Source organism: Cetorhinus maximus, chromosome 20 (assembly GCF_964194155.1).
Source record: "Cetorhinus maximus chromosome 20, sCetMax3.hap1.1, whole genome shotgun sequence".
Taxonomy (NCBI): domain Eukaryota; kingdom Metazoa; phylum Chordata; class Chondrichthyes; order Lamniformes; family Cetorhinidae; genus Cetorhinus; species Cetorhinus maximus.
The window spans coordinates 14,205,235-14,232,760 of NC_135898.1; the positions used below are offsets into that span (position 1 = coordinate 14,205,235).

At 44.0% G+C, this 27,526-nt stretch overlaps 1 protein-coding gene across 1 annotated transcript; it reads right to left on the reverse strand.

Annotated features, from left to right (window-relative positions):
- Nucleotides 1-27,367, reverse strand: LOC144694879 (lysoplasmalogenase TMEM86A-like). Its single transcript, XM_078565542.1, has 3 exons — nt 27,068-27,367; nt 3,414-3,678; nt 1-1,160 (listed from the first exon to the last, which is right to left on the reverse strand). Exons 1-3 carry the CDS (start codon nt 27,086-27,088, stop codon nt 748-750), a joined length of 699 nt encoding a protein of 232 aa, XP_078421668.1. The 5' UTR covers nt 27,089-27,367; the 3' UTR covers nt 1-747.
- Between the last annotated feature and the right edge of the window lie 159 nt (nt 27,368-27,526).

The window sequence follows — 27,526 nt, forward strand, 5'->3', positions numbered from 1 at the left end:
ATTCAATTATAAAGAAACCTACTTACTGCCTGATAACTCTGGTTGAATTATATATAATTTTGAATATATATTGAATATGGAATTGAAACTATTTAATAGCCAGACCATCAGGCCTTATTAAAGGTCATTATGTGAACCATTAATAAAGGTTCTAAAAAAACTATATTGAAAGATTAACACAGGAAGATTTGAGATTTATAGGGAAAAAGCAGACAAACACAAATCACTTACATGCCTACACACTGCTCTCGTCTGGTTTTGAACTAGGCAAGGGGGGGAAGCTATTAGAATGTCTTAGAGTAGGGATGTCCAAGTTCTGTTGTGTTAGACTGTGGAAGGGTCTCAGTAGCTTCAAAAAAAACTTAATTTATATTGCTTTATTAATTTACATGTATATCAAATTAATGGTACTGAGAGATCTTTGTGTTCTGACTTAGTGCAACCATGAGAACAGCAGTACAGATCCCTTGTGTATATATTGACAGGACAAACCCTGTACATCTTACTTTCCACATTGAAGTTCCATGAATTCAAGAGCTAAAAATACAGAATAAAAGAATAATTTCGGTAAATATAAGCAAAAATATATGTGTTGGTGATGAGGCCCATATCAAACACAAGTTGCAAATTGGAAAATTGTGTTCATATTATATATCTATATCTATTGCTGCTTATTGAAAAACATCTGACATTTCACTGAAATTACAATATCAAACAATCTCTATTGAACAGTTACGTAAGGTCAATCTAGTCACCCTTCATTTTGTTATCTCTTACAATACCGAGGGTAATAAACAGTTGTGCCAGATAGTAAGTGGTCATGACAATTAACAGGTCATGTGGCACAGGAAAACATAGCAGGTTTGTAGCCAAAGTGAAGTCAGATACCATAAAAAGCACAGCTCCAATTGCACCAGTCACCTTGGTTGCTGTCCTTTGGCGATAGAACAGCACCTCAGCATTGGCTCTCCAGGACATGACTCCAATCAAGACACAGTAACAACAGAGCAGCAACATCTGCCACATCTTCGAACACCTGCTGAGAAAGATCAAACCCAGCACGACTACAGTGGCCAGTAAACTTCCAGCTCGGAGATTCAGAGGCTTGAACCCAAAGGCCCATGTGTAGAGACAATGAGCAAGAGCAAACATGGCTCCACCTGAAGTTAAAAAGAAATGAAATTAGTAACTCTGACATCACTCTAACTAATGAATAGTGTAATGGAAGACTGAATTTGAAGTGTCTTAGAACAATGCTTTATGCTGAAAGTACTATAACAATGCAAGTTTTGTTCTTTTATAATAGAATCATAGAATGGTTTCATGAAATGGTTTAGTTGGGGGCCACTTGATGTTGAATCTGTGCTGGCTGTCTGCAAGAGCAGTTTAGCTAGTCCCACTTCTCTGTAGCCCTGCAACTTTTTTCTCTTCAGGTGCTTACCCAATTCCTTTCTAAAAGCCAGATTGAATTTGCCTCCAGGCAGGACATTCCAGATCATAGCCACCCGCTGCATAAAAATAATTTTCCTCATGCCACCTTTGGTTCTTTTGTTAATCACCTGAAATCTGTATCGTCTGGTTCTTCATGCTTCACCAATGCGAACAGTTTCTCCCTATTTACTCTGTCCAGATCCCTCATGATGTTAAACACCTCAATCACATCTTCTCTTAATCTTCTCTTCTCCAAGGAGAACAGTCCCAGCTTCTCCAATCTGTCCATATAACGGAAATCCCTCATCCCTGGAACCATTCTTTTAAATCTTTTCTGCACCCTCTCTAAACCTTCACATCCTTCCTAATATGTGGTGTCCAGGTTGGACACAATCTCCAGTTGAGGCTGAATCAATGTTTTCTAAAGATTCATCATAACTTCCTTGCTTTTATACTCTTTATGTCTCTATTCATAAAACCCAAGATCCTTTATGCCTTTTTAAGTACTTTGTCAACCTGCCCTGCCACCTTCAATGATTTATACACCCAGGTCTTTCTGTTCCTGCACCCGCATTAGAATTGTACACTTCAATTTATAATGCTTCTCCTTGTTCTCCCTACTAAAACATATCACTTCACATTTTTCTGAATTAAATTTCAAAACTTGTACTTCTGCCCATTCCAACAGCCTGTGATCATCCTCTTGAAGTCCATCACTAACCTCCTCACAGTTCACAAACTTCCAAGTTTTCTGTCAGCTGTAAATTTTGAAACTGTGCCCTGTACTCCATTAATAAAAGTCATCAATATATATATAAAACAAAGTAGTGGTCTGAGTACCAACCCCAGGGGAATCCCACTGTATACCTTCCTCCAGTCTAAAAAACAACAGTTCACCACAACTGTTTCCTGCCATTCATTCAAATTTGTACCCATGCTTCCACTCCCCCTTTTGGTCCATGATTTTGATTACTAAATAGATTGTATTCTTAAAATCCTTTTGGAAGTCCATGTAGACCCATCAACTGCATTACCCTCACCAACCATCTCTGTTACCACAAAAAAAACTCAATCAAATTGGTTAAACATGATTTGTCTTAACAAATGTTAAAGAAAATTAATGATCCAGACTTCCCAAGTAGCTTAATTAATTTTAAAAAACTATTTAAACCTGAAAGATTAAAACAAAGGGAACAGCGGGACTGCTGCAATTGATCTTCTCTTGGATAAGGAAAGAATAGGCCAGGGTATCTGCTCCTCATCTAGGAGCTCCTGCCTGTTGGGTGTGTCATCATCAAGTGAAAAAAGGTCAGGCTCATGGGTGATATCTTCCAACAATCTAGAAGCCTGTTAATTCTCACTGTTTAGGCTCATAAAATATCCACTTGTGTGAGGTACAAGGCTATGTCTTCCTCCAATGAAATTGCACCCAGAAATACTGAACACCCTCAGCCAAGGGGAGAAGATTTGAAAGAAAATAGAAGAAAATTTGACAGGATCTGCCACAAATGTTTGGTTGTGGCACAACCCAGTGGAGCTATTTAAATTGGGTGTATGTGCTCATACCTTTGGTTCAAAGTGACTGATCTGAATATGCCATTTTTTTGATTATTTAATGTTTTTCTCTACGTTTCACCCTGATAATTGCTGCATCTCCTCATACAATCCAACAGCTGTAAAAGTGGACCCTGTTAGTGTCACTGTGATCAGCAGGCAGGAATTCCACTCCTTTTGGATGAGTAGGGATAGTGCCAATTTCTTTCCTGCAAGGTAAAATAATTTTAAGTGGTGTTCCATCAAGAACCTCACCATGGTCTGAAGATTGCCAAGGGAGTGTGAGACAGGTTGTCTTGGACTCCAACTCAACAACTGCTGCTAGCAAGGTGGCAAGCAATATCTACTCTCTATACAACATCATCTTATTGTGTTCTTATGCTTATTCCAATCTGCGTCAGGATCTGATTTCAGAACATTCTGCTTACCTCCAATGAAAAACTTAATATCATCCATGAGAAGAAGCACATCACCCACTGCCGAAAACATTAGGCCCGTGAGTAGTTTTAGAAGACTGTGATGACTGCATAAAAACTTTTTTCCATTGTGCACAACGAACATACACAGACAGATGATTGGCAAGATTTTGGTTAATCCCTTCATCCAAAGTGGTATAGAGGATATAAGATTGACGATCATGTAGATGCAGGCAGTTATGAAGAAAGGCACCAATATTGCCAATTCGCTGCCAACCTGCATGCCAAGAAAACATATGTCCAATGACTATTCACAAAGTAATGGATCCTTCTTATATTCCCACATGATCCTCTGAACTATTGGCACTCATGTACATGTCAACTTAGGTTCTTAACATTTCAGAGTCAAACTTATTCAGTCTTCCATAACTTGCTCCAGAGAATCCCCAAGCCTGTAATATTCTTAATTTCCGCACCACCCCTAACCCACGACATATTTCCTTTAACCCTTCTCCTACCCTCTTAAATGGCTAGTTATTCCTTTTCATACTCAGTTATTTCCTTTCCTTCCCCTAATTGTTGTATGGTTGCACTTTTGTTGTCCTCCACTAAACTCTCCATCTGTTATTCTCCTCTTCATTTCTGCTACTGTAAGTCCAGCCAACAACCATCTCTTGCCTTTGATGGCCTCAGTCCTTTACCCACTGATGTTCTTGGCTTTATTGTATCACAAGTGGAGTTTTCAATCTTCCTCCATTGCTAAAACTTCTTTCAAGAAGCTTAAGTTCCTCTTTGGTTCTAAACTCAACTTTTACCTGAACAATTCGCAACTCTGTAGAAATTTTCAGTGCCCCTGTGAAGATGGATGTTATCTTTTTTTAATATTTTTGGGAATATGGTGGTATCCTATAAAGAAGGCTGTGTGCGCGTCCATGGGTAATTAAACTGGGGGAAGGTTGGTAAAGAAAGCTTGTCTGTGGGAACTGAGAGATGAAAGGTAAATGCTAGATGCATGCATTTATAGTGAGAGGCTATGGTGAAGTTGGAATTACAGGTAAATAAGATGGGTTTTAAAATTTGCATTAGGTGATAGGTAAGGACTTGATTTTTCAGCTGCTAAATTTCAAAGGGAGTTTAAGGAACTTTCATAACTTACAAAGGTTAGGGAAGGTTATTAAATTTTTTTTGACCTGAAAATGGAGACAATAGGAAGACATGAAAGATTTCTATATTTTGGAAAAGTTAAGTTCAAAGAGGTGCTTACAACATTGGAGTCTGGGATGAAAGGGAAAAAAGATATTTAAGGGAGATCCCAGCCCTTGCCATGTATTCACCATACCCTCTGACCTTCCCCTCTCTGATGCTGAACGTTCATTACTCAGCAAAGGACTCAGTTTCATACCCTTACGCCCTCACCTCAATGAATATTGGGCTCAGCACGATGCTGAACTCTTCTTCCACCCCCTTCGTCTCCGTGCTCACTTCTTTGGGCAGGAGTCCTCCCCCTGTTCAACGGATCCTTTCACCCGCCTCCAGTACTCTCTCTCCACCTGGAACCCTCCCTCTGGCCTCTTACCTGCTCTTGATCTTTTCATTGAGAACTGTCGGTGTGATATCGGCCATTCCAATTTCTCTGCTCCTCTCCCTTTTCTAACCTGTCTCCTTCTGAACTTGCCGCACTCCACTCTCTCAGGTCCAACCCTGACTTTGTTATCAAACTTGCTGACAAGGGTGGTACTGTTGTTGCCTGGCGTACTGACCTCTAACTCTCATACACTTCCTCCTACTTCCCCCTGGACCATGACCCCACCACCATCAAGCCAATGTTTCCAGGAGTGTCACTGACCTCATCTCCTCTGGAGATCTTCCCTCTACAGCTTCCAACCTCATAGTCTCCCAACTCTGGACAGCCCGCTTCTACCTCCTCCCCAAAATTCACAAACAGGGCTGTCCCAGTAGACCGATCATGTCAGCCTGTTCCTACCCACGGAACTCAGTTCTTCCTATCTTGACTCTGTTCTCTCGCCCCTTGTCCAGTCTCTTCCCACCTACATCTGTGATTCCTCCGATGTCCTATGTCATATCAACAATTTCCAGTTCCTTGGCCCTAACTGCCTCCTTCACCATGGACGTCCAATCCCTGTACACCTCCATCCCCCACCGGGATGGTCTGAGGGCTCTCTGCTTCTTCCTTGAACAGCAGCCCAAACAATCCCCATCCAGCACCACTCTCCTCCGCCTGGCTGAACTTGTTCTCTCACTAAACAATTTCTCCTTAAACTTGTTTCACTTCGTCCAAATAAAAGGTGTGGCTATGGGTACCCACATGGGGCCCAGTTATGCCTGTCTCTTTATGGGGTATGTGGAATATTCCTTGTTCCAGTCCTACTCAGGCCCCCTCCCACAACTCCTTTTTCGGTACATCAATGACTGTTTCAGTGCTGCTTCATGCTCTCAACTGGACCTGGAAAAATTTATCAATTTTGCTTCCAATTTCCACCCCTCCATCACTTTCACATGGTTCATCTCTGACACTTCCCTTCCTTGACCCCTCTGTCTCAATTTCTGGTGATAGACTGTCTACCAATATTCATTACAAGCCCACCGACTCCCACAACTACCTCGACTACAGCTCCTCACACCCCGCTTCCTGTAAGGATGCCACCCCATTCTCTCAATTCCTTCGCCTCCGTCGCATCTGTTCCGATGATGCCACTTTCCAAAACGGTGCTTCCGACATGTCTGTCTTCTTCTTTAACCGAGGTTTCCCACACACTGTGGTTGACAGGGGCCTCAACCATGTCCGACCTATCTCCCGTGCCTCTGCCCTCGCATCTTCCTCTCCCTCCCAGACCCATTATAGGGTCCCCCCTTGTCCTTACTTTTCACTCCACCAGCCTCCGCATTCAAAGAATCATCCTCCACCATTTCCGCCAACTCCAGCATGATGCCACCACCAAACACATCTTCCCTTCACCCCCACTGTCGGCATTCCGTAGGGACCATTCCCTCCGGGACACCCTGGTCCACTCCTCTATCACCCCCAACACCTCATCCCCCTCCCACGGCACCTACCCATGCAATCGCAGAAGGTGTAACACCTGCCCCTTTACCTTGTCCCTCCTCACCATCCAAGGTCCCAAACACTCCTTTCAGATGAAGCAGCACTTCATTTGCACCTCCTTCAATTTGGTCTACTGCTGCTTCCAATGAGGTTTCCTCTACATTGAAGAGACCAAACGCAGACTGGGTGACCGCTTTGCAGAACACCTTCGTACTGTCCGCAAGCATTACCCAGACCTCCCCATTGCTTGTCATTTCAACACTCCACCCTGCTCTCATGCCCACATGTCCGTCCTTGGCCTGCTGCAATGTTCCAGTGAAGCTCAACGCAAACTGGAGGCACAGCACCTCATCTTCCGACTAGGCACTTTACAGCCTTCCGGGATTAAAATTGAGTTCCACAACTTCAGACCATGAACTCTCTCCTCCATCCTCACCCCTTTTTTATCCCCTTTTCTCAATATTCATTTTTAAATTTTTATTTTTTATCCACCGATTTTTATTTTTATTTATTTTCATTTTTATTCATTGTTTATCACCTTATATCCTATTTTCAATCTTTTTTCCCACCACTGTCCCCTCCCCCCACAAGGGCCATCTGTCACTTGTTGATGTTGTTCTTTCCAGAGTACTTACCCTTGTCCTGCTATTAGCACATTCTAACCAGCACCACTACCATTTACACCCCTTTGTCCTTTTGTTCGTGACATCTTTGGCAATCTCTCTTTGCCCCCACCAATCGCTGGCCTTCTACCCAGCTTCACCAGCTCCACCCCCCTTAAACAGTATAAATTTCATCACATTTTTACTTCTCTTTAACTCTGAAGAAGTCATGCGGACTCGAAACATTAACTCTGTATTTCTCTCCACAGATGCTGTCAGACCTGCTGAGTTTTTCCAGCATTCTCTGTTTTTGTTTCAGATTTCCAGCATCCGCAGTATTTTGCTTTTATTTAAGGAAGAGGTGGGTTGTGTGGAGGTGATGTCCTGTGACCAGCTCTGTGCTGTGGAAGGTTGTGAATTTGAAACAGCCATCTAGTTTCAGGCCAGATAAATCTTTGTTTTCAGAAAGCAATCTGTTGCTGAACTTGCTTCAGATGTCCGCAGCAGTGTGGATGAGAGTGAGAAGTTGTGTGGAATAATTTATTAAAGTAGCGGCAATTTTTGCCTTGAGTAATGTTTTTGGATTTTTTAATGTTAAAAATCTATAAGGTTGCAGTGGCCAAGTAGTTTACTTGTGTGTTCTGACCAAGTGGGTTTTCTTGGGGAAATGTTTTGTAAGATTGTTTTGACTGTGTAATTTTAATCTTCTGTATTTAAGTTTTTTCTTCTTCTTGTTAATAAACCTTTTAATTTTAAAATCCTAGAAGTGTTACTGGGATTCTATGCTTCTGGGATCAGTAGATTTCCCCTCATTTTCAAAATACAAAACAAAAAAAGTTAGGACCAGTAAGACAAGTTTCCCTCTGCGATGTGGCTTGCTCAGCAAATAACATCGACTGTGGCCATAACAGCCCCCAAAACCTGAGGTGCTGACCCCATGTTTGTGAAGCCTTTTTTCTAGCACTTCTGCCTTGGACAAGATACAAGAAAAAGCTAATCATCTGACATGGAATAATTTTTTCACCTGCAGCCTCTAATCTGTGGCTGTGAAATGTGCACAATAGCTCATGCAATTTTGCTGGTAGGTGTACACACACACAGACGTCTGGAGCACGGTGTACTGAACGCCATCTTGGTGAGTTTGTTAGTATGGGTAATGCAGACGTGCAGTGGAAGTATGCAGAGTTGGCAGATTGTGATGTCAGTCAGCATGCAAGACTGATTTGACCCCAGCACTGCCATTTTCGATCTTGCTATTCTAGCTAATGTCCTCTGTGATGGAATCTGTGGTTTCAAAACTTGTATTTTTTGAGACTGACACTAAGGGGAACTGAAAGGGAAACTGAGAAGCTCAACTGACCCCTCCAGTTTCTAAATAAACTAAGGCTGAAACTGAGATTGGAAACCAAAAATGGTTGAGACCACATAAAAGAACACAGAGCCATCAGAGCTCAGATGATGACCCCAGTGGCGTAGTGCAGGCAGAACGAAGAAGACAGCAGCTAGATCCAGAAGCTAAGTATTGGCAAATAAAAAGTTGTTGTAAAAGCAAAATGCGGATGCTGGAAATCTGAAGCTAAAACAAAAATAGCTGGAAAATCTCAGCAGGTCTGACAGCATCTGTGGAGGGGAGCACAGTTAACGTTTCAAGTCCATATCACTCTTCATCAGAACTGAGTTCTGATGAAGTCATATGGACTCGAAACATTAACTCTGTCTTCCTTTCCACAGATGCTGTCAGACCTGCTGAGTTTTTCCAGCTATTTTTGTTTTGGTAAAAAAGTTGTTGTGGCTGTTTCTGTTAGTTGAAGATAACATTAGTGGATCTCTGCTATCCAGACTGAAGTAAGTAAAGTTGAGGAATTTCTGCAGATGTGTGCCATTTTTGGTGAAGACCATCCCTATGGAACTCAAGTTGGCTGTGTGCTGCTGTCAGCAGGAGATCAGGTTAAATTCTAGAAGAAAAGGAGTTGAACTTCTTTGTGAAGAAGGCAGATTGACATTGATAACATATATGCTGAGTGGACTGCCAAGACAAGATCTGATGTAGTTGTATCGACCATTTAATCCATAATTTCTCATTTATAATCAACCACAATTTGCCTATTAATTCATGTTTAACTTTGGCCGATTATGAGTTTTAACATATAGGTGGCTACACAAGATAATATTTATAATATTTAGCCTTTATTTTGTTTGATTCTGGTTGGAAAAAGCTTTTGTTTTAAACCGTTGAATTTGTGGCTTCAATCTTTCAATAATAACTGGAATTTTGGATTTCTTATTTTTAAACAAGTCTCGATTGAGATCATAACAAAACTGGGGGCTCTTTGTGGGATTTCGAATCCTGGGACAGATATCGGTGCTGGGATTTGCTAAAGTTTAGGCTAACAAGATTCCATGGTGCATTTTACTGTACCTATTGGAAAACAGAATGGCTTTGTCAATTGCTGAGGCTTTTCTTGAGAAGGAAGATTTATTTCTGAATGATTTGCGACAATTAACGAAGGTTAGGTTAATAGCATTAGCGGAAAAGCTATAGATAACATCAAAATCAGGGGCTAAAAAAGCAGAAGTAATTGATGTAATAAGATGGCATTTGAAATTTAAGAAGAAAAGCCTAACCCAGGTCCAGTGCAGCTTAAATTAGTTGGCATTCAGTTGCAGATGAAGCAGCTTGGAATGGAAAATGAAATGAAGCAGCTCAAATTACAAAAAAAAAATGCAGAAGCTTGAAATTGAATTCTGGAAAGAGAAGTTAGCAAGGAAAGAAAGAGAATGGGAACGAGAGCTTCAAAGAGAGAAAAAAATTAGGCAACATGATCTGAAGGCTTAGGTTACATAATGACAGAGGAATGAATAGTTTAGACAATGAATTGAGTCCCACTTCGGGTTATGATTTAGCTACGAATAATCACCTACTGCCTAAGTTCACTGAGGACGGAGTTGAGAGACATTTCACCTCATTTGAGAAAGTTACTACAAAGCTAGTGTGGCTAGAGCACACATGGACTCTTATTTTGCAAAATACATTATTTTGATGCGAAAAGCATTGGATGTTTATTCAAGTCTTTTGGAAGAGCAATCTTCATGTTATGAAATCATAAGACTGTGGTATTTAATAGCTTGTAATAATGAGCTTGTCCCTGAAGCGTATCAATTAAAATTTAAGGCTCTGAGATCATAACAGCATCAAACATTGGTAGAATTTGCTGGGGAGAAAGAACTTCTGTTTAACTGATGGCTTCAATCATTGAAGTCAGAAAAGAATTTTGGGACTGTATATGAAATAATAGTAATGGAAGAATTTATAAACATTAGCTAAGAAGTCACACATTTAAGACTAAAACATTTCTAAAATAAGGGAAGCTGCGGTTTTGGCAGACGGGTACGATGTATCACACAGGCAGCTAGGGGGCAGTAGATCTCCATCTGCAAACATACAGGGGGCAGAATCATCCCAGATGTGCACTAAGTGCGTTAACGGGCAGGTAAAAATGTTATTTTACCTGCTGGCTGCAATGGCGGTTTTTCACACCATATTCTCCCAAACCCACCACATTAATTATGAATTCCCGGGAAACACACTGTTTCCATGGCAGGCAGGCTCTTATTTGCCCACCACACCATGACCTTGTCCCTTCAGTACAGTTGTATGATAACATGGAAGATTTTTTAGGGAAGATTTATTTCTGAATGATTTGTGACAATTAACAAAGGTTGGGTTAACAGCATTATCAGAAAAGCTGCAGAGAGGTGGGAGGCGGTGGTCAGTGCCAATGCCGTGCAAAAGAGGACAGCCACCCAGTGCCGCTGCAGGATGAATGGTCTCATCCGTTCTGCCAAGGTAATTCACTCTTCTCATCACCCTCAACTCACACACTCACAAACCCATCACACATCCACAGGGATCTCACTCCTCAGGGGACTACACCACTAACTCTCACACACCCTCATATCTCCATCAGGCTCATACTCTCTTGAGCTCCCGTCCTCATCCTGTCCATGGCTCTGCTCACCATACAAACATTCCATGCAGTGCCATGTGCCCTGTTCACACTCTCTCCATCTGTTTTCATGCTGGAGAATCCTGCTCACAACAGCAGGAAGAGGTTGCAGGCTGGGGGTGGAGTGGCCCACATTTGGTCCCTCACTCACTTTGAGGAGAGTGCCAATGCTCTGACTGGTGAGGACATGGACTGTTTCTGTGGTGACAGTGAGGTCGGCAGTGAATACCGTCGCAAGGATCCTGCACCACATCATCCCTCTCTCAACGCAAATGTGAGTGCTCTCTCTCCTGCTTTTGACTCTGCTGCCATGCACTGCTTATCTCTACTTTGGTTCACAGGGAGCTCTGCCAAGCAACTGACACTCTCAGCCAGCCATTCCCTCACCTCCAGCCAAGAGGACACCACCTCTATTGAAGAGCTGAAAATAAGCAGCCTGGAAGACCCAACACAACGCTTACCCACACCCTCCACCAGCACAGAGTCACACACCTCGGTGGAACCTAGATCTAGAGTAGGCTCCGATTCACAATCTGGTGGTCACCGCACGGGCACAGGTCCACAGCAGGAGACAGGTTCATGCGAATTCCCCGGCATTCGGAGGACTGCTGGGGATCAGGCATCTGTGAGGTCCGAGTCAGATGACAAGCCTTTGGATTTGGCCTTCCAACTCATCGCGGAGAGTCAGCGGAAGGCAGGCGAATATCATGCAGAGCTGTTGGAAGCCCTCAGCAGAGTGGTAAGCGAGTCGGAGGAGTGCATCGCCTGCTCTCTGATGAAGTGGCGCCCACACATGCATGTCTGAAGGATGGCAGATGCCATGGAGACCTTGATCCAGCAGAACGTGGAGATGTGTGCAGACCTGCACTCCATCGTGAGAGCCATGGGTGAGTTCCTGCAGTGGCAACGTGAGGGGGAAACGGGGCACCTCAACGTCCCTCCAGGTGCTCCTTCCCCTTGAGGAGTTAGACCAGGGCTTCTGGGTACCCGAAAGGAGGAGCAGCAGCAGCTGGACACCCCTGGGTCATCCACTCAGGAATCTCAGAGGCTGTCCTCTCCCTCCAGGTCCCCTTTGCCTGTAAGCCCCTTAACCTCATCCTCTGTCACCGCAGAGAGTGTAGCTGTCCAATGAGTGATTCTGGAGGGAGAAGTGTGTGTGTGTGTGTGTGTGTGTGTGTGTGTGTGTGGCAGAGCCTTTTGGAGTCTTGTGCAAGCCCTTCTCCCACGCAAGCAAATCCTTCACGTTTCATACTCACCTCAATGTCCTGAGCATTTGGAACACTGCCTGCTGGGATTGGATTTCAGTTGTCCATCTGAGCTGACCTGCATCTCTGCCTAGCCAATGAGCACACTCCACCTGACCTCACCCTCCATGACTGTCATTTCACTTTCGATTTGGACAGCATGGTCTGGATTCGGTTTCTTGTGTGCTCCCCTGTCTTTTCTCCTCTCCCAGTCACCCATTTCCTTTCCCCCATCACAGTTGACCCCCCTGGCATCAGCTTCCACCTCCCCTCTGTGACCTACCAGCCACAACCCTTTTCCTTCAGGGATGTCCAGATAAACATTCACCTTCCCTTCCTTTCCGAAGATCTCACCCCATCCACATTCACCTCCCCGACCTCCTCCTTCCCACTCCCAGTGCCTGCCTCCAAGTCCCCACCAACCACCCTCGCCGTCGAACACTCACCCTTCCGCCTGATCACCTCACTCTGCCCTCAGTCATCTTCACCATTCCCTCAAACCACGCCCACTCTGTTCACTCCTGAGGAGGCAGTCATGGACTCATCAGACCCCTACCTTGCACATTCACCTGGACATTCCCAGACTCCGGATCCTTCCAACCCCCAGCCCCCCCAGAACCCCTCCCCCACTCCAGACCCCTTCTCCCTTGGAACCCCTTACCCCCTCTGGATCCCTGCCCCCCTTAGTCCCCCCACTACTCCACCGCCTTCCCCCTCCAGGACTCGCCCTCCGCTTAGTCCCTCCCCCTCCTGACTCCCTCAGACACACTTACTTCTTCCGGCACCCTTAGTCCTTCTCCACTCCCAACTCCTTCCTCCAGCCTTACCTCTTCCTCCAGTCTCACTTCTTCCTCCAGCCTTACTCCTTCCCCCTTCCTGACTCCCTCAGTCACCCTCACTTCTTCCTCTAGCTTTACTCCTTCCCCCTTCCTGACTCCTCCTTCCACCCTTACTATTTCCTCCACCCTTACTCCCTCCCCTTTCCACACTCCTTCCTCCCTCCCTTCTCTGCACTCCTTCCTCCCCCTGGACTCCTTCCTCCCCCTGGACTCCTTCCTCCCCTCTCTGCCCTTCTTTCTCTCTCTGTACTCCTTCCCCTCTTCACACTCTTCTCCCCTCTGAATTCCTTGCCTTATACCTTCCGCCCCTCTTAAAGCTACCTCCTCAGTTGCCATCCTCTCCCCCATTACCCCCTCCTCCTCTGTACTTCCTCCCCCTCCAACCTCACCCCCCCGACATCTTCATTCCCTCCTTCCCAACCTCACTCCTCCAGCATCTTCATTCCCCCTCTCCCAACCTCACGCCCCGACACCTCTTCCTCTCCCAGTCAATCCTAGACCTTCCTCTCCCACCCCCTTGACCATCATTCATTGTGAGCATCAACTGTGACTTTCCAACTTCTGTGAGCTGCTTTGCAGCAGATCCACGCGCATGAGAATCCACCCAGCATGCCATGACGTTCCTCCAGGATCCCATTGCTGTCGGGCTCCAGCATCTCCTTTCCTGGCAGTAAGTCCCGACTTTTGCACGTCACAGTTGTTCTGCACCACTGTGTTTTCCTGCTGAGGTGGGGGGACGAACCAGCAGAAGGGGATGAGTCCGACGGGCTGGCCTCAGAATGATATACTGAAGTATTATAATGATCTTCCTGACGTCCGATGGCAGGGAACGTGACCCGTCATCGACCAGCTGAGTGTACAATTGCAAACTGGTTTCACAACGTTCCTTCATGCCATATTGTCCACTCAAGCTATCGAGCATGCCCAATGCCAGCATGCGGAAAATCCCGGCCAGGGACTCTTGAGGAATAGAGAGTTTGTGAATGGAAAAGACCCTGGCTTTAGGGAGAAAGTAGAAGCTGTTACAGTCAACAAAAATGTTTGTATATGTTGTAGAATGTGCTAAGCTAGGATTTCAGCAAGGAAGAGCTGTAGATGTATCAGGGCATTTACTTCAAGCCTAGTTTATTTGCACTATTTACAGTATGTACATGGTGAGATACAGGTAGGGCACATCTCTCTTCAAGACTACCTGTCGCTGCCTACAGCACCTAGAACATGACTGCCTGATGTCAGTGCCACATCACCATGTGCCTCATAGATTAGCATATCCATTCTACAGTATAAAGTATAAAGGAATGTAAAGAAACCTTTATTATTTCACTGCCATAAGACGGGGCATGTCAAAACGAATTGTTGGAAGGTAAAAGATAAATCAGTAGCAGTAATAGTCTTTTCCAAAGATTTCACCAATAAAGGAAACGGGTTATAAAACAGTCACAATAATACAATCGCAAAATGTTCCCTCACAACCTACAAGAATGGTGGATACTCTCTTAATCCTCCAAAAAAACAAACACATTAATATTTTCAGAGATAGTGGGGCAGTTTAGTCATTGATGGTGGATAATGATATGATTTGTCTTCCAGATGGTTTGATGGAAGAAAAAGTATTGATAGAGGGTATTCATGATAGATATGAACCTGTTCTGTTCCCTTGTATAAAATTAGTCCTTGAAGCGATTTAGTAAATGGAGTTGTTACTTTGGGAACTATTCTTAGTTTACGTATTAAAGGGGTAGATTTTATACCGGGTGATGATTTGGCATGTTTGAGAGTATTAGCATCTTTTAAAAGTGCCAGCTGAGGTGAGATTTTGCAGGAGAAACATCCTGGATTGCACTAGGGCTCAGGCTCATAAGGCTAAACAGGATAAAGAGGAATCAATTGAGAGGGATGATAGGACTTTTTTGGGAATTTGAATGAGGTCAAAGACTCTGAATACAGCAAGGCTGAATTATTTAGCTGAGCTTTCTTTATTTAAGCCCTACAAGCAGACCCTGGTTTGGGGGCATTCCCTCAGACAGTGTATTCTGAGGAAGAATCAGTAAGGGTCCATTAAGGTTATTAGCAAAAAAAAACAACATAGTGATGAGGAAGTGGGAAACTTCTCAGATATAAGCGGATGAGAAGACAGTCGTCCATCAAATTGTCCCTCCTAGCTACCGAGGGGAAGTTTTAAGACCTGCCAATGAGATTCCGTTAGCAGGGCTTTTCAGAATAAGAAATACTCAGGCTAAAGTAATGAAGCACTTCTATTGGTCAGAATTGCATGGAAATTTGATTGAATTTTACAAGACATGTCACACGTCAAATGTTTGGGGAGCTCCAACTGTCAATTATATCAGCTCTATTGATCCCAATACCCAATTTCAATTAACTATTTAGTCAGGTTCTAGTAGATTGTGTGGGAATGGAGTGTGACTTTGAACAAGAACACTGGGAGTTAGGTTAGATTTCTGAAAATCTGATTTTGTTTGTATTTAACTTTTAACATCCAACTGAAATTCACTCATACATTCTAAATTTCACCCAGGCTTAGGCAGGGTTAGATAATCTCTCCACTGGACAGCAGTTGAAGTTATTTAATTAAGGAAACTAGCTTAAACTGTTTTTTCTGTACCTGGGGCTGAGCTAATTCTTTAGTTTCAGAGGATATAAATATAGGCCCCTCAGTGCGACCTAGAATTGGGTGAATGAGGGAGTAAGGGGAAGGGGGGGAAGTAGGTACATCTTTGCTTTTTCTAACTTTTACACCCCGTAGGATTTGGTTCTTACTCTATAACAGGGGAAGAAACTAGCTGTTTGGTCAGTATCTGGTAAGTGGTTAAGGCTATTCTCCTCCTAAGGTTTAAAATACTATAGGGACTGGTAGTAGGGTTGATAAAATGTATTAAAAAGGAAAATAATTAATTCAATAAATAATGAGTGGTTAATTAAAACACATTAAGGATGGCAAGACAGGTGATGTTTTATGGTTGCAGCATGTGGGAGCTCCTGGATTGTGATCCAGGGCACTAAGTGTTTGTGACCCCAGGAGCTTCAGCTCAGAGTCATTGAGCTGGAGGCCAAGCTGCAGACACTGCGATGCATCAGCGAGGGAGAAAGTTATCTGGGCTGGGAATTTCCAGTCCTGTCCATGGCAGGAACCATCGCAAGTGGGAACAGAAAATTTGGAGAGGCAGCCAAAAGTCCATTGAGTTTCAACAAGACTGGAAAATCCTGGCCATGGGCGGGACCAAAAAATCCCACCTCTGGACACTCTATATCAGGAGGAGGTCACAGCCCTGGGGGTTCAGGGGTGTGGGGGGGAGCCCCATGGGGAGCTGGTGTGGGTCTGTACAATACTTACCCAGAAGGTTTTAATTCTTATAACTTTTTCTGGGTAACTATTGGTGTAACCCTGTCAGATCCATCAAAGTTTGCAATTTAAGTTGCATTTTCGAATGGTTCTCAGTGCAGGGTAACTGCACATAGGAAGTTTGCACTTCCCAGGCAATTGCCATGCAATCCTTACATGTCTATTTCAGAGGGGGGGGGTGGGTTCCCCGGTGTATCTTTGGGGTACCCCCCACAATACGATACCCTGGAGCTCAGAAGTTACGGGCCCATTATTTGCCATTAGAGATGCATCTAATGAGTCAACTAGCTTCAGTTCCTTTGAGTTAGTCAACAGACATGAATAAAGGGGACCACATAAATTCATTGGAGAAAGTTATGGTCCAGGAAGAGGAAATTACAAGAAATTGTTAGATTATGTGTTCAGGTTTTGAAAAAGATTGTCAAAAGTGTGTGCAGTCGCTTGGGAACATCTTTGGGTTTCCCAACGAATAACGAAAAAGCAAATGGATATGACAGCTGAAACTCAAACCTTTAAAACTGGGTATAAAGTACTAGTTCTGTTACCTTTGCCCAATGAACTACTGAAGGCTAGGCTGATTGGACCTTATTATGTTAAAAATACACTCAATGAGGTAAACTATGTAATTAGTATCCCAGGCAGAAGGAAACATCAATGCATGTGTCATATAAATGTACTGAAATGGTATTATGACAGGGAGGTTAGTCAACCAGTGAGTGTACTCCAGGTAGTAAAGAAGTAAAATGATATGCAAATGCACTTGAGGATTCAAAAGATGATTCAGAGATTGAAAGTTCTCAGATCAAACCCCCAGTAATGAAATTATCCAATAAGGAAGTGTAAAAAATTTTGGATAGAATATTGCATCACTTTCCAGAGAAATGTCAAGGGAACATAGCCAAGCTGATAAAAAAATGAGTCAGTGTCGAAAGATTGATTAGAGCAAACTTCTTCAGCTATGCATGACTTTGATGTGGGAAATGCTACACCCATCAAACAAAACCATTACTGACTCAATACTGGAAAATTGGCTCAAGTCAGAGAGGAAATTGAATTTATGGTGGACAATAATAAATACCATTGAACCAATCAAAATAGCTGGAGCTCTCCATTCATACTGGTACCAAAACATGATGGATCACTAAGATTCTGCATTGATTACAGGAAAGTTAATGCTATCATAAAAAATGATTCTTATCCGATTCTCCGACTGGATTACATTGATGGAGTTGGAAATTCAGACTTTGTTGGCAAGTTCGATTTGCGAAAATGTTATTGGCCAGTTCCATTAACCGATCGAGTCAAAGAAATCTCTCCTTTCGTAACACCAGGCAGCTTGTACGAGTTCTAGGTTATGGAATTCGGAATGAAGAATACACTTTCAAAGATTGACAACCCAAGTAATTGTCAGATTAAACAACTGTGTTGTGTATATCCATGATTTATTGGTCTGCAGTAACACTTGGGAAGAACTTGTGGAACACCTAAGTGCACTACTTGATAGGCTATAAAAAACTGATTTGGTAATAAATTTGGCAAAGACTGAGTTTGCCAAGGGCAGAGTCATATATTTGGGACATGTTGTGGGAGAAGGTCGAGTGTTGCCCAGAAGCTAAATTTCAAGTGATAATGAACTTTTCCCGTTCCTAAAACAAAACTGGAAATACTGGTTCCTCAGAATATATGGGTTTTTACAGGAAGTTTGTCATGAATTTCAGTGAGTGGTGTTGTTGCTCCATTAACATATTTGTTGAAGAAAAATATGAAAGTTAACGGGACAGAGTCTTGTCAGACTGCCTTTCAGAGGTTAAAGGCCATATTTATAAATGGACCTGTTTTGGCTGCTCCAAATTTAACAAATCATTCAAAATAGCTACTGATGCTAGTGCTGTAGGCATAGGAGAGGTGTTGCTCCAAGGTGATGATACTGATATAGAACGTCCAGCCAGTTATTCCTCAAGAAAACTTAATATACATTAATGAAAGTACTCCACAATTGAGAAGGAAACATTAAGCCTTATCGAGGCTCTTCAACAATTTGCAGTATACATTTTGAATAATCAAAGAGAGATGTTAATTTACACATCATAATCCATTGATGTTCTTGGAGAAGTTCTGAGCCAAGAATCTTAAGTTGTTTTGCTGCAGTTTTATGCTGAAGCTCTTCAACTTAAAAATTGAGCATGTTGCCAGGAAAAACAAAGTAATTGCTTATGCAGTGTCCAGAGTTTAAAGAAAGGGGTGTAGGAGAGAAGGCAGTCTCTGAGTTATGATAATTCTATGATATTTGAATTCTGCTAATCTTAACTGTTACATTTACTTGCTTTTGTTTTGGTTCAGCCCTTACCATGTGACATATGAAAAAGGTTACTTGTACTATCTGCAATGAGCTATTTGTTAAAATTTTTAGAATGATAAATTGCTGTAAAGAAAACTGTTGTTGGTAAAAATAGAACTTTACCATTGTAAACTTTTCTTTACACCAAATACTGTTGCAATAAAGAGGCTAATTCAACCACAAATATTTTGTGAGTCTCTGCCCCTAAGGATCTAGCAGTACAAGAAATCAAAAGTCTTAAGGTAAAAGCAAAATACTGCAGATGCTGGAAATCTGAAATAAAACAGAAACTGCTGGTAAAACTCAGCAGATCTGGCAGCGTCCGTGGAGAAAGAAACAGAATTAAAGTTTTGACTCCATATGACTCTTCTTCAGAGCTCTTCATTGGGATTCTTGGGAAGATAAGGAATGTGCACGTTCACCAGGACATCCTGGAAAGAAAAGGGTTCTGGTTGGTTGGTGACGGTGGGGAGGTGGAAGGTGGTGCCAGGGGGGTCAACAGCGATGGGGGAAAGGAAATGGGTGACTGGGGTAAGGCAAAGGACGGGGAACTTCAAACAAACCTTGCAATAGCCATACTTCTGAAATCAAAAGTGAGAGGAGCCTCGTGTTGGGCGGGGCACAGGTACTACGGTCAGTGGGTGGGCAGAGATGCAGGTCAGCTCAGATGGACAACTGAAAGAGAACCCCAGCAGGCAGCTTTGAAAACGCTCAGGACATTGAGATTCATGTGATAGAGGAAGGCTCTGCACGCACGTGAGTGTGCTTGCACGAGGCTCTGAAACGCCCTGCCACACACACACACGCACACTTCTCCCTCCAAAATCACTCGTGGTCCGGCTGCGTGCAGCTGAACTGCTAGTGGGGGTGAATGCAGGGGGAGGACTCACTAAGCCTGTGAATGAAGCTGAAAGACACCATTACACAATACCCAGTGGAACTGAACAGATTATGAAGTGACAAAATGCATTTACCCATGCAACCACTTGTGATGGGAAATTCTTATCTTTTCTGGGTCTACCACTTCTTCTATGTACTGCCCTGACATCTGCTGGAGGGGTAGAGAGACTGTGCAATGGTTGGCCCTGTTGCCTCTGACGACTTCAGCATGCATTCTCTGGACAGCTGAAGTCTTTAGGGGCCTGGCTTGCTTTGGCTGTCCTCCTGTGGGCCAGCTGCTTCCTCTGCGGTGACAGAGGAAGAGGTTGAGGGGGTCACAGGCTAAGGGAACTCAGAGGGAGAGGACAGCCTCTGAGATTCCTGAGTGGATGACCCAGGGGTATCAAGCTGCCACTCCTCCTCCCTTCAGGTGCCTGAGGGCCCCGGCCTGACTCCTTGAGGGGAAGGAGCACCTGGAGGGATGTCGAGGAGCTACATTTCCCTTTTGCCTTGCCACTGCAGGAGCTCACCCATGGCTGCCATGATGGAGTGCAGGTCTGCGTGCATGTCCATGTTCTGCTGGACCAGGGTCCATAACATCCTCCATCATCCCCATGGAGGCCGCCATACACGCACACGTGGACACCACTTCATCAGAGAGCAGGTGGATGCACTGCTCCGACTCACGTGCCACTCTGTTGATGGGTTCCAGCTCTGCGTGATGTTCCCCTGCCTTCTACTGATTCTCCACGAAAAGTTGGAAGTTGGAAGTTGAATCTAGAGGCTCGTCATCTCACTCAGACCTCACAGATTATTATTCCCCAGCAGTTCTCCGAGTGCCGGGGAGCTTGGTTTAAAATGCCTCTTCCTTCTGCGGACATGTATGCCTGCGGTGACCAACAGATTGTGAACCAAGCCTACTCTAGATCTAAGTCCTGCCGAGTTGTGTGTCTTTGCGCTGGTGGAGGATGTCAGTAAGCACTGTGACAGGTCTTCCAGGCTGCTTATTTCCAGCTCTTCAATGGTGAAGGTGTCCTCTTGGCTGGAGGTGAGGACCTGGATGGAGCTGAGGGACTGGCTGGCTGAGGCCGTTATTCCCTCGGCAGAGCTCCCTGTGAGCCAAAGCTGGGATGATTAGTGCATGGCAGTGCAGTCAAAAGCAGGAGAGAGAGCACTCACAGTTGCATTGAGAGAGAGTGATGAAGTGCTGCAGAATCCTCATGTGGGTGTTCACCCCTGACCTCCCCATCGCCACAGACACAGTCTGCATCCTCACAGTCAGCATGGTGGCATGCTTCTCTAAGTGTGTGAGGGGCCTAATGTGGGCCACTCCACTCCACTAATGTGGAACCTCCTTGCTGCTGTGAGCCAGCTTCTCCTGCATGAAAACAGATGGAGAGAGTGTGAGCAGGACCCCTGGCACTGCATGAAATATTTGTGTGGTGAGCAGAGCCATGGACGGGATGAAGCCTCGAGCTCCACAGGATATAAGCCTGATGGAGATGTGAGGGTATGTGTGAGAGTTTGTGGTGTTTCCCCTCAAGGTGTGAGATCCCTGTGGATGTATGATGGGTTTTTGAGTGTGTGAGTTGAGAATGATGAGAACAGTGACTTACCCTGGTGGGATGGATGGGAGCATTCATCCTCTTGCTGCACTGGATGGCACTGACCACCACTACCACCGCCTCCCATGCTGGATTGGTGGCCTTGCTTGCTGGTCTTCACCCAGAGCACGGGTAGAGGATATCGCGGCGGGCCTCCACTGCATCCAGTAGGTGCTCAAGAGAGGCATCACTAAATTTGGGGGCAGCATGTTTCCTCCCCTTGGCAGCCATCCGTTCCCAGAAGCTTCCTATCCCTCGAAGAATACTAGCTCTGTGCGGGAGCAGCCTTTAAATATGATGCCCGGTTTACTGAAGGCCTGAGGTGACGGCGGGACAGGAAAATTGGAGGCTGCCCTGCCAGCAACCTGGTGTGTTTCCCAGGAATGAATTATTAATCAGGCAGGAATGTGACAATATGGCGTGAAAAACCACCATTGTGGCTGGCGGGTAAAATGTTCTTTTTCCCACCCGCTACCACACTGAGTGAAAACCTGGAATGATTCCGCCCTTTGACTTTGAGAACCATAGAGCATCCACCTCAAATTTGGCTGCCCTCAGAAATTTGTCACCACCCTCCGCCTGCTCCACAATGGCATGCAAGCTGTGATCCTCACCAACAGAACCACCAAAAACCCTATCACAGTGAAGACTGGGGTCAAACAAGTGTGATGGAATCTATAGTTTCAAAGCTTGTATTTTTTGAGGCAGGCCCTAATTGAAAAGGGATACTGAAAAGGGAAACTGAGAAAGCAAACCGGCCCTTCCAGTTTCTAAGGAAACTAAGATTGAAACTAAGATTGAAACCAAAACTTCAGGGAGACTGAAACTGGTTGAAACCATGTAAAAGGACACTAGTGCCATCAGATTTCAGATGATGATCCCAGTGGTGCAGTATAGGCAGGCTGAAGAAGACAGAGGCTAGATCCAAAAGCTAAGAATAGGAAAATATGCAGTTGCTGTGGCTGTTTCAGTTACTTGAAGATAACATTAGTGGAACCATGCCATCCAGACTGTTAAAAGCAGATTTGAGGATGTTCTGCAGATGTGTGCCATTTTTGGTGAAGACTGTGCCCATGGAACTGAGGTTTGTTGTGCTCTGCTGTCAGCTGGGGATCAGGCTAAACCCAAGAAGAAGAGCTGAAATTCTTCATAAAGAAGACAGAGTTTTGAAGGACTTTGTGACTGAAATTGATGATATATATGCTGAGTGGACTGCCAAGCCAATTCGTAAGATCTATCTTAGCAGTATCTGCCATTTAATGTGTAACTTATAATTTATAATTGACTGCGATTTGCCTGTTAATTCAAGTTTAACTCATGCTGATTCTGATTTTTAGGGCATAGTTGATTACCCAGTATTGTATTTATTGTTTGCTTTGTTGGAGAGATGCCAGGAGAGGGAAATTCATAATGTTTTTATTGAACAGAGAGAAGCAGGTGGAGTGTGCATATGGCTTTGCCAGGATAGTGATCTTCCTGTGGTGCAGTGTGAGCGCAGGCTCATGCTTTTCTGTCCATATGGATCATCTGATCACAGAAAATTTTCCTCTGGGCGTAAAATTACGCTTGGTGTGCAGGCACGCGCCAACATGCCAGAGCATGAAATAAAGCACATTGACGTCGGCCGAGCGTGTGGACATCAACGCGCACTCCCGCGATAGGTCGACGGGCACGCACTGGAGTCGTTAGCACGCCTGCCGACAGAGTCACATGAGGGGGCATGTTTTATGACATTTTTACTTTTTTTTAAACAGCGCTTCATCTCCCTGAGGCAGCTCCGTGCCTCAGTGTTATGACCGAGCAGTTGGTAAAGCTGAGTTATTTTTTTAAAAAAGCCCCAGAGGGAAACTTTAAACAACTGTCATAACCTATAATTTTAAGTGTTACGTTTGAGATGCAACTGCAAATTAAGGAATCGTACCACCAGTTCGAGATTTTTCATATTAAGCTAAATAAAACATTTTATTAATTTACACAAGTTAATATACACATGGCTACAAATTACTATGATCATAACTTTTAACAAATTTCCAAACTAATCCCCATTAAGGCAACAGCAACCCATAGACTTAATCAGACACCAGGCAAAGCATTTTCACATTACGAATTCAAAATTAGGTTCTTTTCACTTTGGTTCCTGTGGAGACATTTAGAAGCTTATAGCTGCCTTTTGAGCTCACATTGCCTCTGCTCTACACACACAAAACTGCTGTTATACCTAGCACAGGACATTAGAACCATAGAAAAGTTACAGCGCAGAAGGAAGCCATTTGGCCCATCTTGTCCATGCCAGCCCAAGGACACCCAGGTACCCTTTCTAATCCCACCTTCCTACACTCGGCCCATAGCCCTGCAGCTTACAGCACTTAAGGTGCAGATCCAGGTACCTTTTAAAAGAATTTAAAGTTCCTGCCTCTACCACCAACTTTGGTAGTGAATTCCAGACACCCACTACCCTCTGTGTAAAAAAGTTCTTCCTCATGTCCCCCCTGCACCTCCTGCCACTTATCTTGAATCTATTTCCCCTGGTTCTAGAATTCTCCATCAAGAGAAACAATTTTATCCTGTCCACTCTATCTATTCCCCTCATAATTTTCTACATCTCAATCAAGTCACCTCTCAGCCTTTTTTGTTCTAAGGAAAATAACCCCAACCTATCCAATCTCTCCTCATAGCTACACTTTTCTAACCCTGGCAACATTCTTGTAAACCTCCTCTGCACTCTCTCCAGAGCTATTACATCCGTCCTGTAATGTGGTGACCAGAACTGCACACAATACTCCAGCTGTGGCCTCACCAATGTTTTATACAATTCCAACATTATATCCTTATTTTTATATTCTATACCTCTGCCAATGAAGGAGAGCATTCCATATGCCTTCTTTACAACCTTGTCTACTTGAACTGCTGCCTTCAGGGACCTGTGTACTTGTACGCCAAGGTCTCTCACTTCATCTACCCCTCTTAGTATATTCCCATTTATTGTGTAATCCCTGTAACTGTTTGACCTCCCTAAATGTATGACCTCACACTTCTCTATGTTAAAATCCATCTGCCACTTTACCGCCCACTCCACCAACCCATCTATATCGTTTTGGAAATTATGGCTATCCTCTACACTATCCACTACTCGGCCAATCTTTGTGTCATCTGCAAATTTCCCAATCATTCCCCACCCCCCCCCCCCCCAACGTTCACGTCCAAATCGTTAATATATAACACAAACAGCAAGGGTCCCAACACAGAGCCCTGGGGAACACCACTTGAGATAACTTTCCATTCGCAAGGGCATCCATCGATCATTACCCTTGAATGTAAATTCTCATTGTCTCACCAGCCTCTTTGAACTCCACCTTCTAACAATAAAATCCCTTTCATAGAACCAATTTTATTAATAATATAAACATATTGCTTGGTGTCTACTGGCTAGGTGGTAGTTTCACCCTGCTCCTTGAATGTTCTATTCAAAAAATGCAAATGCACTCTACCTCTCTGTTTACATCTCAAAACTAGTACACATCAAAGCACCCAGACTAACTGGCTTTAATTCAATTAAGACACACCCACAGACTAAACCTCTATTTTTAAAGAAAATTATTTTCCAATGATATATATATTAATAGCTTTATGACACTCAGGGAGATTGAAGCGCTCTTTTGCATGCATGTGTGAAGTTCATGCTAGGCCCACTCGCCCTCCTCCCCTCAGGCAGCGCTGATTGGCCAACCTGCATAAGATCGCGGTGCGGAGCCGATCGCGGGTGGCAGTCGGCTTCCTGACCTCCCCCACCGAGCACCCCTGCCAAGGGCAAAATTCTGCCCCCTAAATACACACACCATGTACTCATACTTCCTATATAGACAAGTTTACACGATACACAAACAGATGTGCACAAACATTTGTGTCGAAGCACTAGTCCACTAACACCAACACTCAGATATTGATGTGTTGTACTAAGACAAATGTACAGAAATACTTATCCACTAATGTTATGGCATAGCTGATGGTAAATGCTGAGCTGCTCAAATCCCATAGGGAAACTTGAAACAACAGCCACAACTGTTTTGCAATTTGCATAAATTTTGTGATGCGTGCCTTGAATTCAGTAGTAATAAGACCACCAAGTCTTCTAAGTTTCTTACAAAACTAAATTTAGCCTTTATTAATATTAGAAATGATTTTAAGTGCATACATAGATCTACAAATCACTACGATAACTTCTAAATCCCCTGGTTAGTCTAATTCCCAGTTACACTTTTGTTAAGGCAACAGTAGGACACAGATTTTAAAAGACCCAGGCAAAGAAACACACTATACCCTGAAACAGTCGAATTCAAAGTGAATTTTCTTAACTTCAGTTCTTTGTAGACAGCAGCTTGAGGCTTAGATGCTGAGGGTTTTTCACACTTGTTAGATCTTAGAATTCCTGCCCTTGCACACAGCCTTCTTTCCTTTATCCATTTTTTCCCATTTGAATGCAAATTCCCATTGTTTCACTATGCCTTTGGACTTTTACCTCCCTAATAATAAAATCTATCATAGTACCAATTTTACCAGTAATCCTTGAGAAAAATAAACACACTGGGAAGAATTTTGCCCTTGATGGGCGGGCGGGCCCCACCGGCTCAGCGGCGGGTGGGCAGCCGATCGCCGCTACCGAAATAGGCCCTGCCGCCATTTTAAGTGGGCGGGCCAATTAAGGCCCGCCCAGCGGGCTGCCTGATGGGAAGCACTATGCGCTTCCTGTGCAGTGGGGGGGGGTGATTCCCCAACTGTCAGAGTGCGCTCTTTCATGCATGCGCACATCTTCCTGAGGCAAAGTGCTGCCTCAGGGAGATCGCTGAAAGGCTGGCAAATATAAAAAAAAAGAACAATAAAAAATTCATTAACATGTGCCCCTCATGTGAAAATGTCATATGAGATGGGACATGTTAATGAAATAAACAAAAATTTTATTAAACGTTTTTAAAACCGCTATCAAACCTCATCCCGCCACTGGATGAAGTTGGTAAAAAATTCACCCACCCGCCTGCCGGTTGGGCCTGTGCGCCGAGCTGAAGTTCGCACGGACCCCTCGAAATCGTCGACGATTGGCAAGTTAACGAGGCCTTTAATTAATGGCGGGCGCGCGTCCCACTGCATAGCGTGCCCGTCGACCGAAATATCGCGATGCTGCGCGCTGACGTCGGGCCGCTCGCGCGACATTTTAAGCGCTGGCGTGCGGGCTGCGCCACCCACACGCCAGCCAGAAAATTCTGCCCATTGTTTCTTAACTTCTCCTGCCAAGAGGTAATATTTCACTCTCTCTCTCTCTCTCTTTTGAATTCAACTAATCCGGTTTACTTAAAAATGCAATTGTTCCCTTTACACCTTACATTCTAAAACCTCCCCCATGTTTACCTACTTAACATTTCAAACATAGCTTATCTGCTGATAATCAAAGCCTTCAGACCTGCTGCCTTTAGTTCAATTTAAGTCCCACAAAGGCACACAAACACAGACCTTCAGACCCCACTATGGCTCTACAATAAATTCCAATAACATCATCAAAATTATTATATTTTCCTGAGAACAAGACCACCAAAGATGAAACCACTTGTTTTAAACGAACGGATTTCAGGATATATTGGTGCAAATATCCACTGAAGTGGAAAATTCAATTGCGATGGCGTGAATGACATGGTTAAGGGAAATGAAAAGACTTAATTTATATTTCTTCTTCACCTACCATAGAGTGAGGGGGCACCATTATAAGAGGAAGTTGTGCTCCTTGTTTTTTCTCAGTTCCAGTATCTGTAGCAGCTGAATTGTTTGTCTCGCTTGCCCTTCAGACCAGCTTACTGAGAATGCGGTGCGTCGGGTCAGGTTTCACGGTCAGTGAATTTTGACATTCCCTTTCAAATTCATGAATCCTGGAGGAAAGAAATCTTTCAGGGAAAAATGGAACTGGTTCTACCAGTTAAAGTTCAAAGGAAAAGAGGCTGTCTCAAATGAGTGAACGCTATGTGGTTTCATTAATCATGTGACCAGGGTCAGCAGCAGCCTGGGCGAAGCAGTGACTGATGATGTCCCATATGCAGCACATTCACCATAGTCATTGCACCTGGGCGTGCCTCCTATGGAGTATTTTTGATCGGGTATCAGTTAGTAAGATAGATTTCCAACAACGACAGAAAAATTCCTTGTG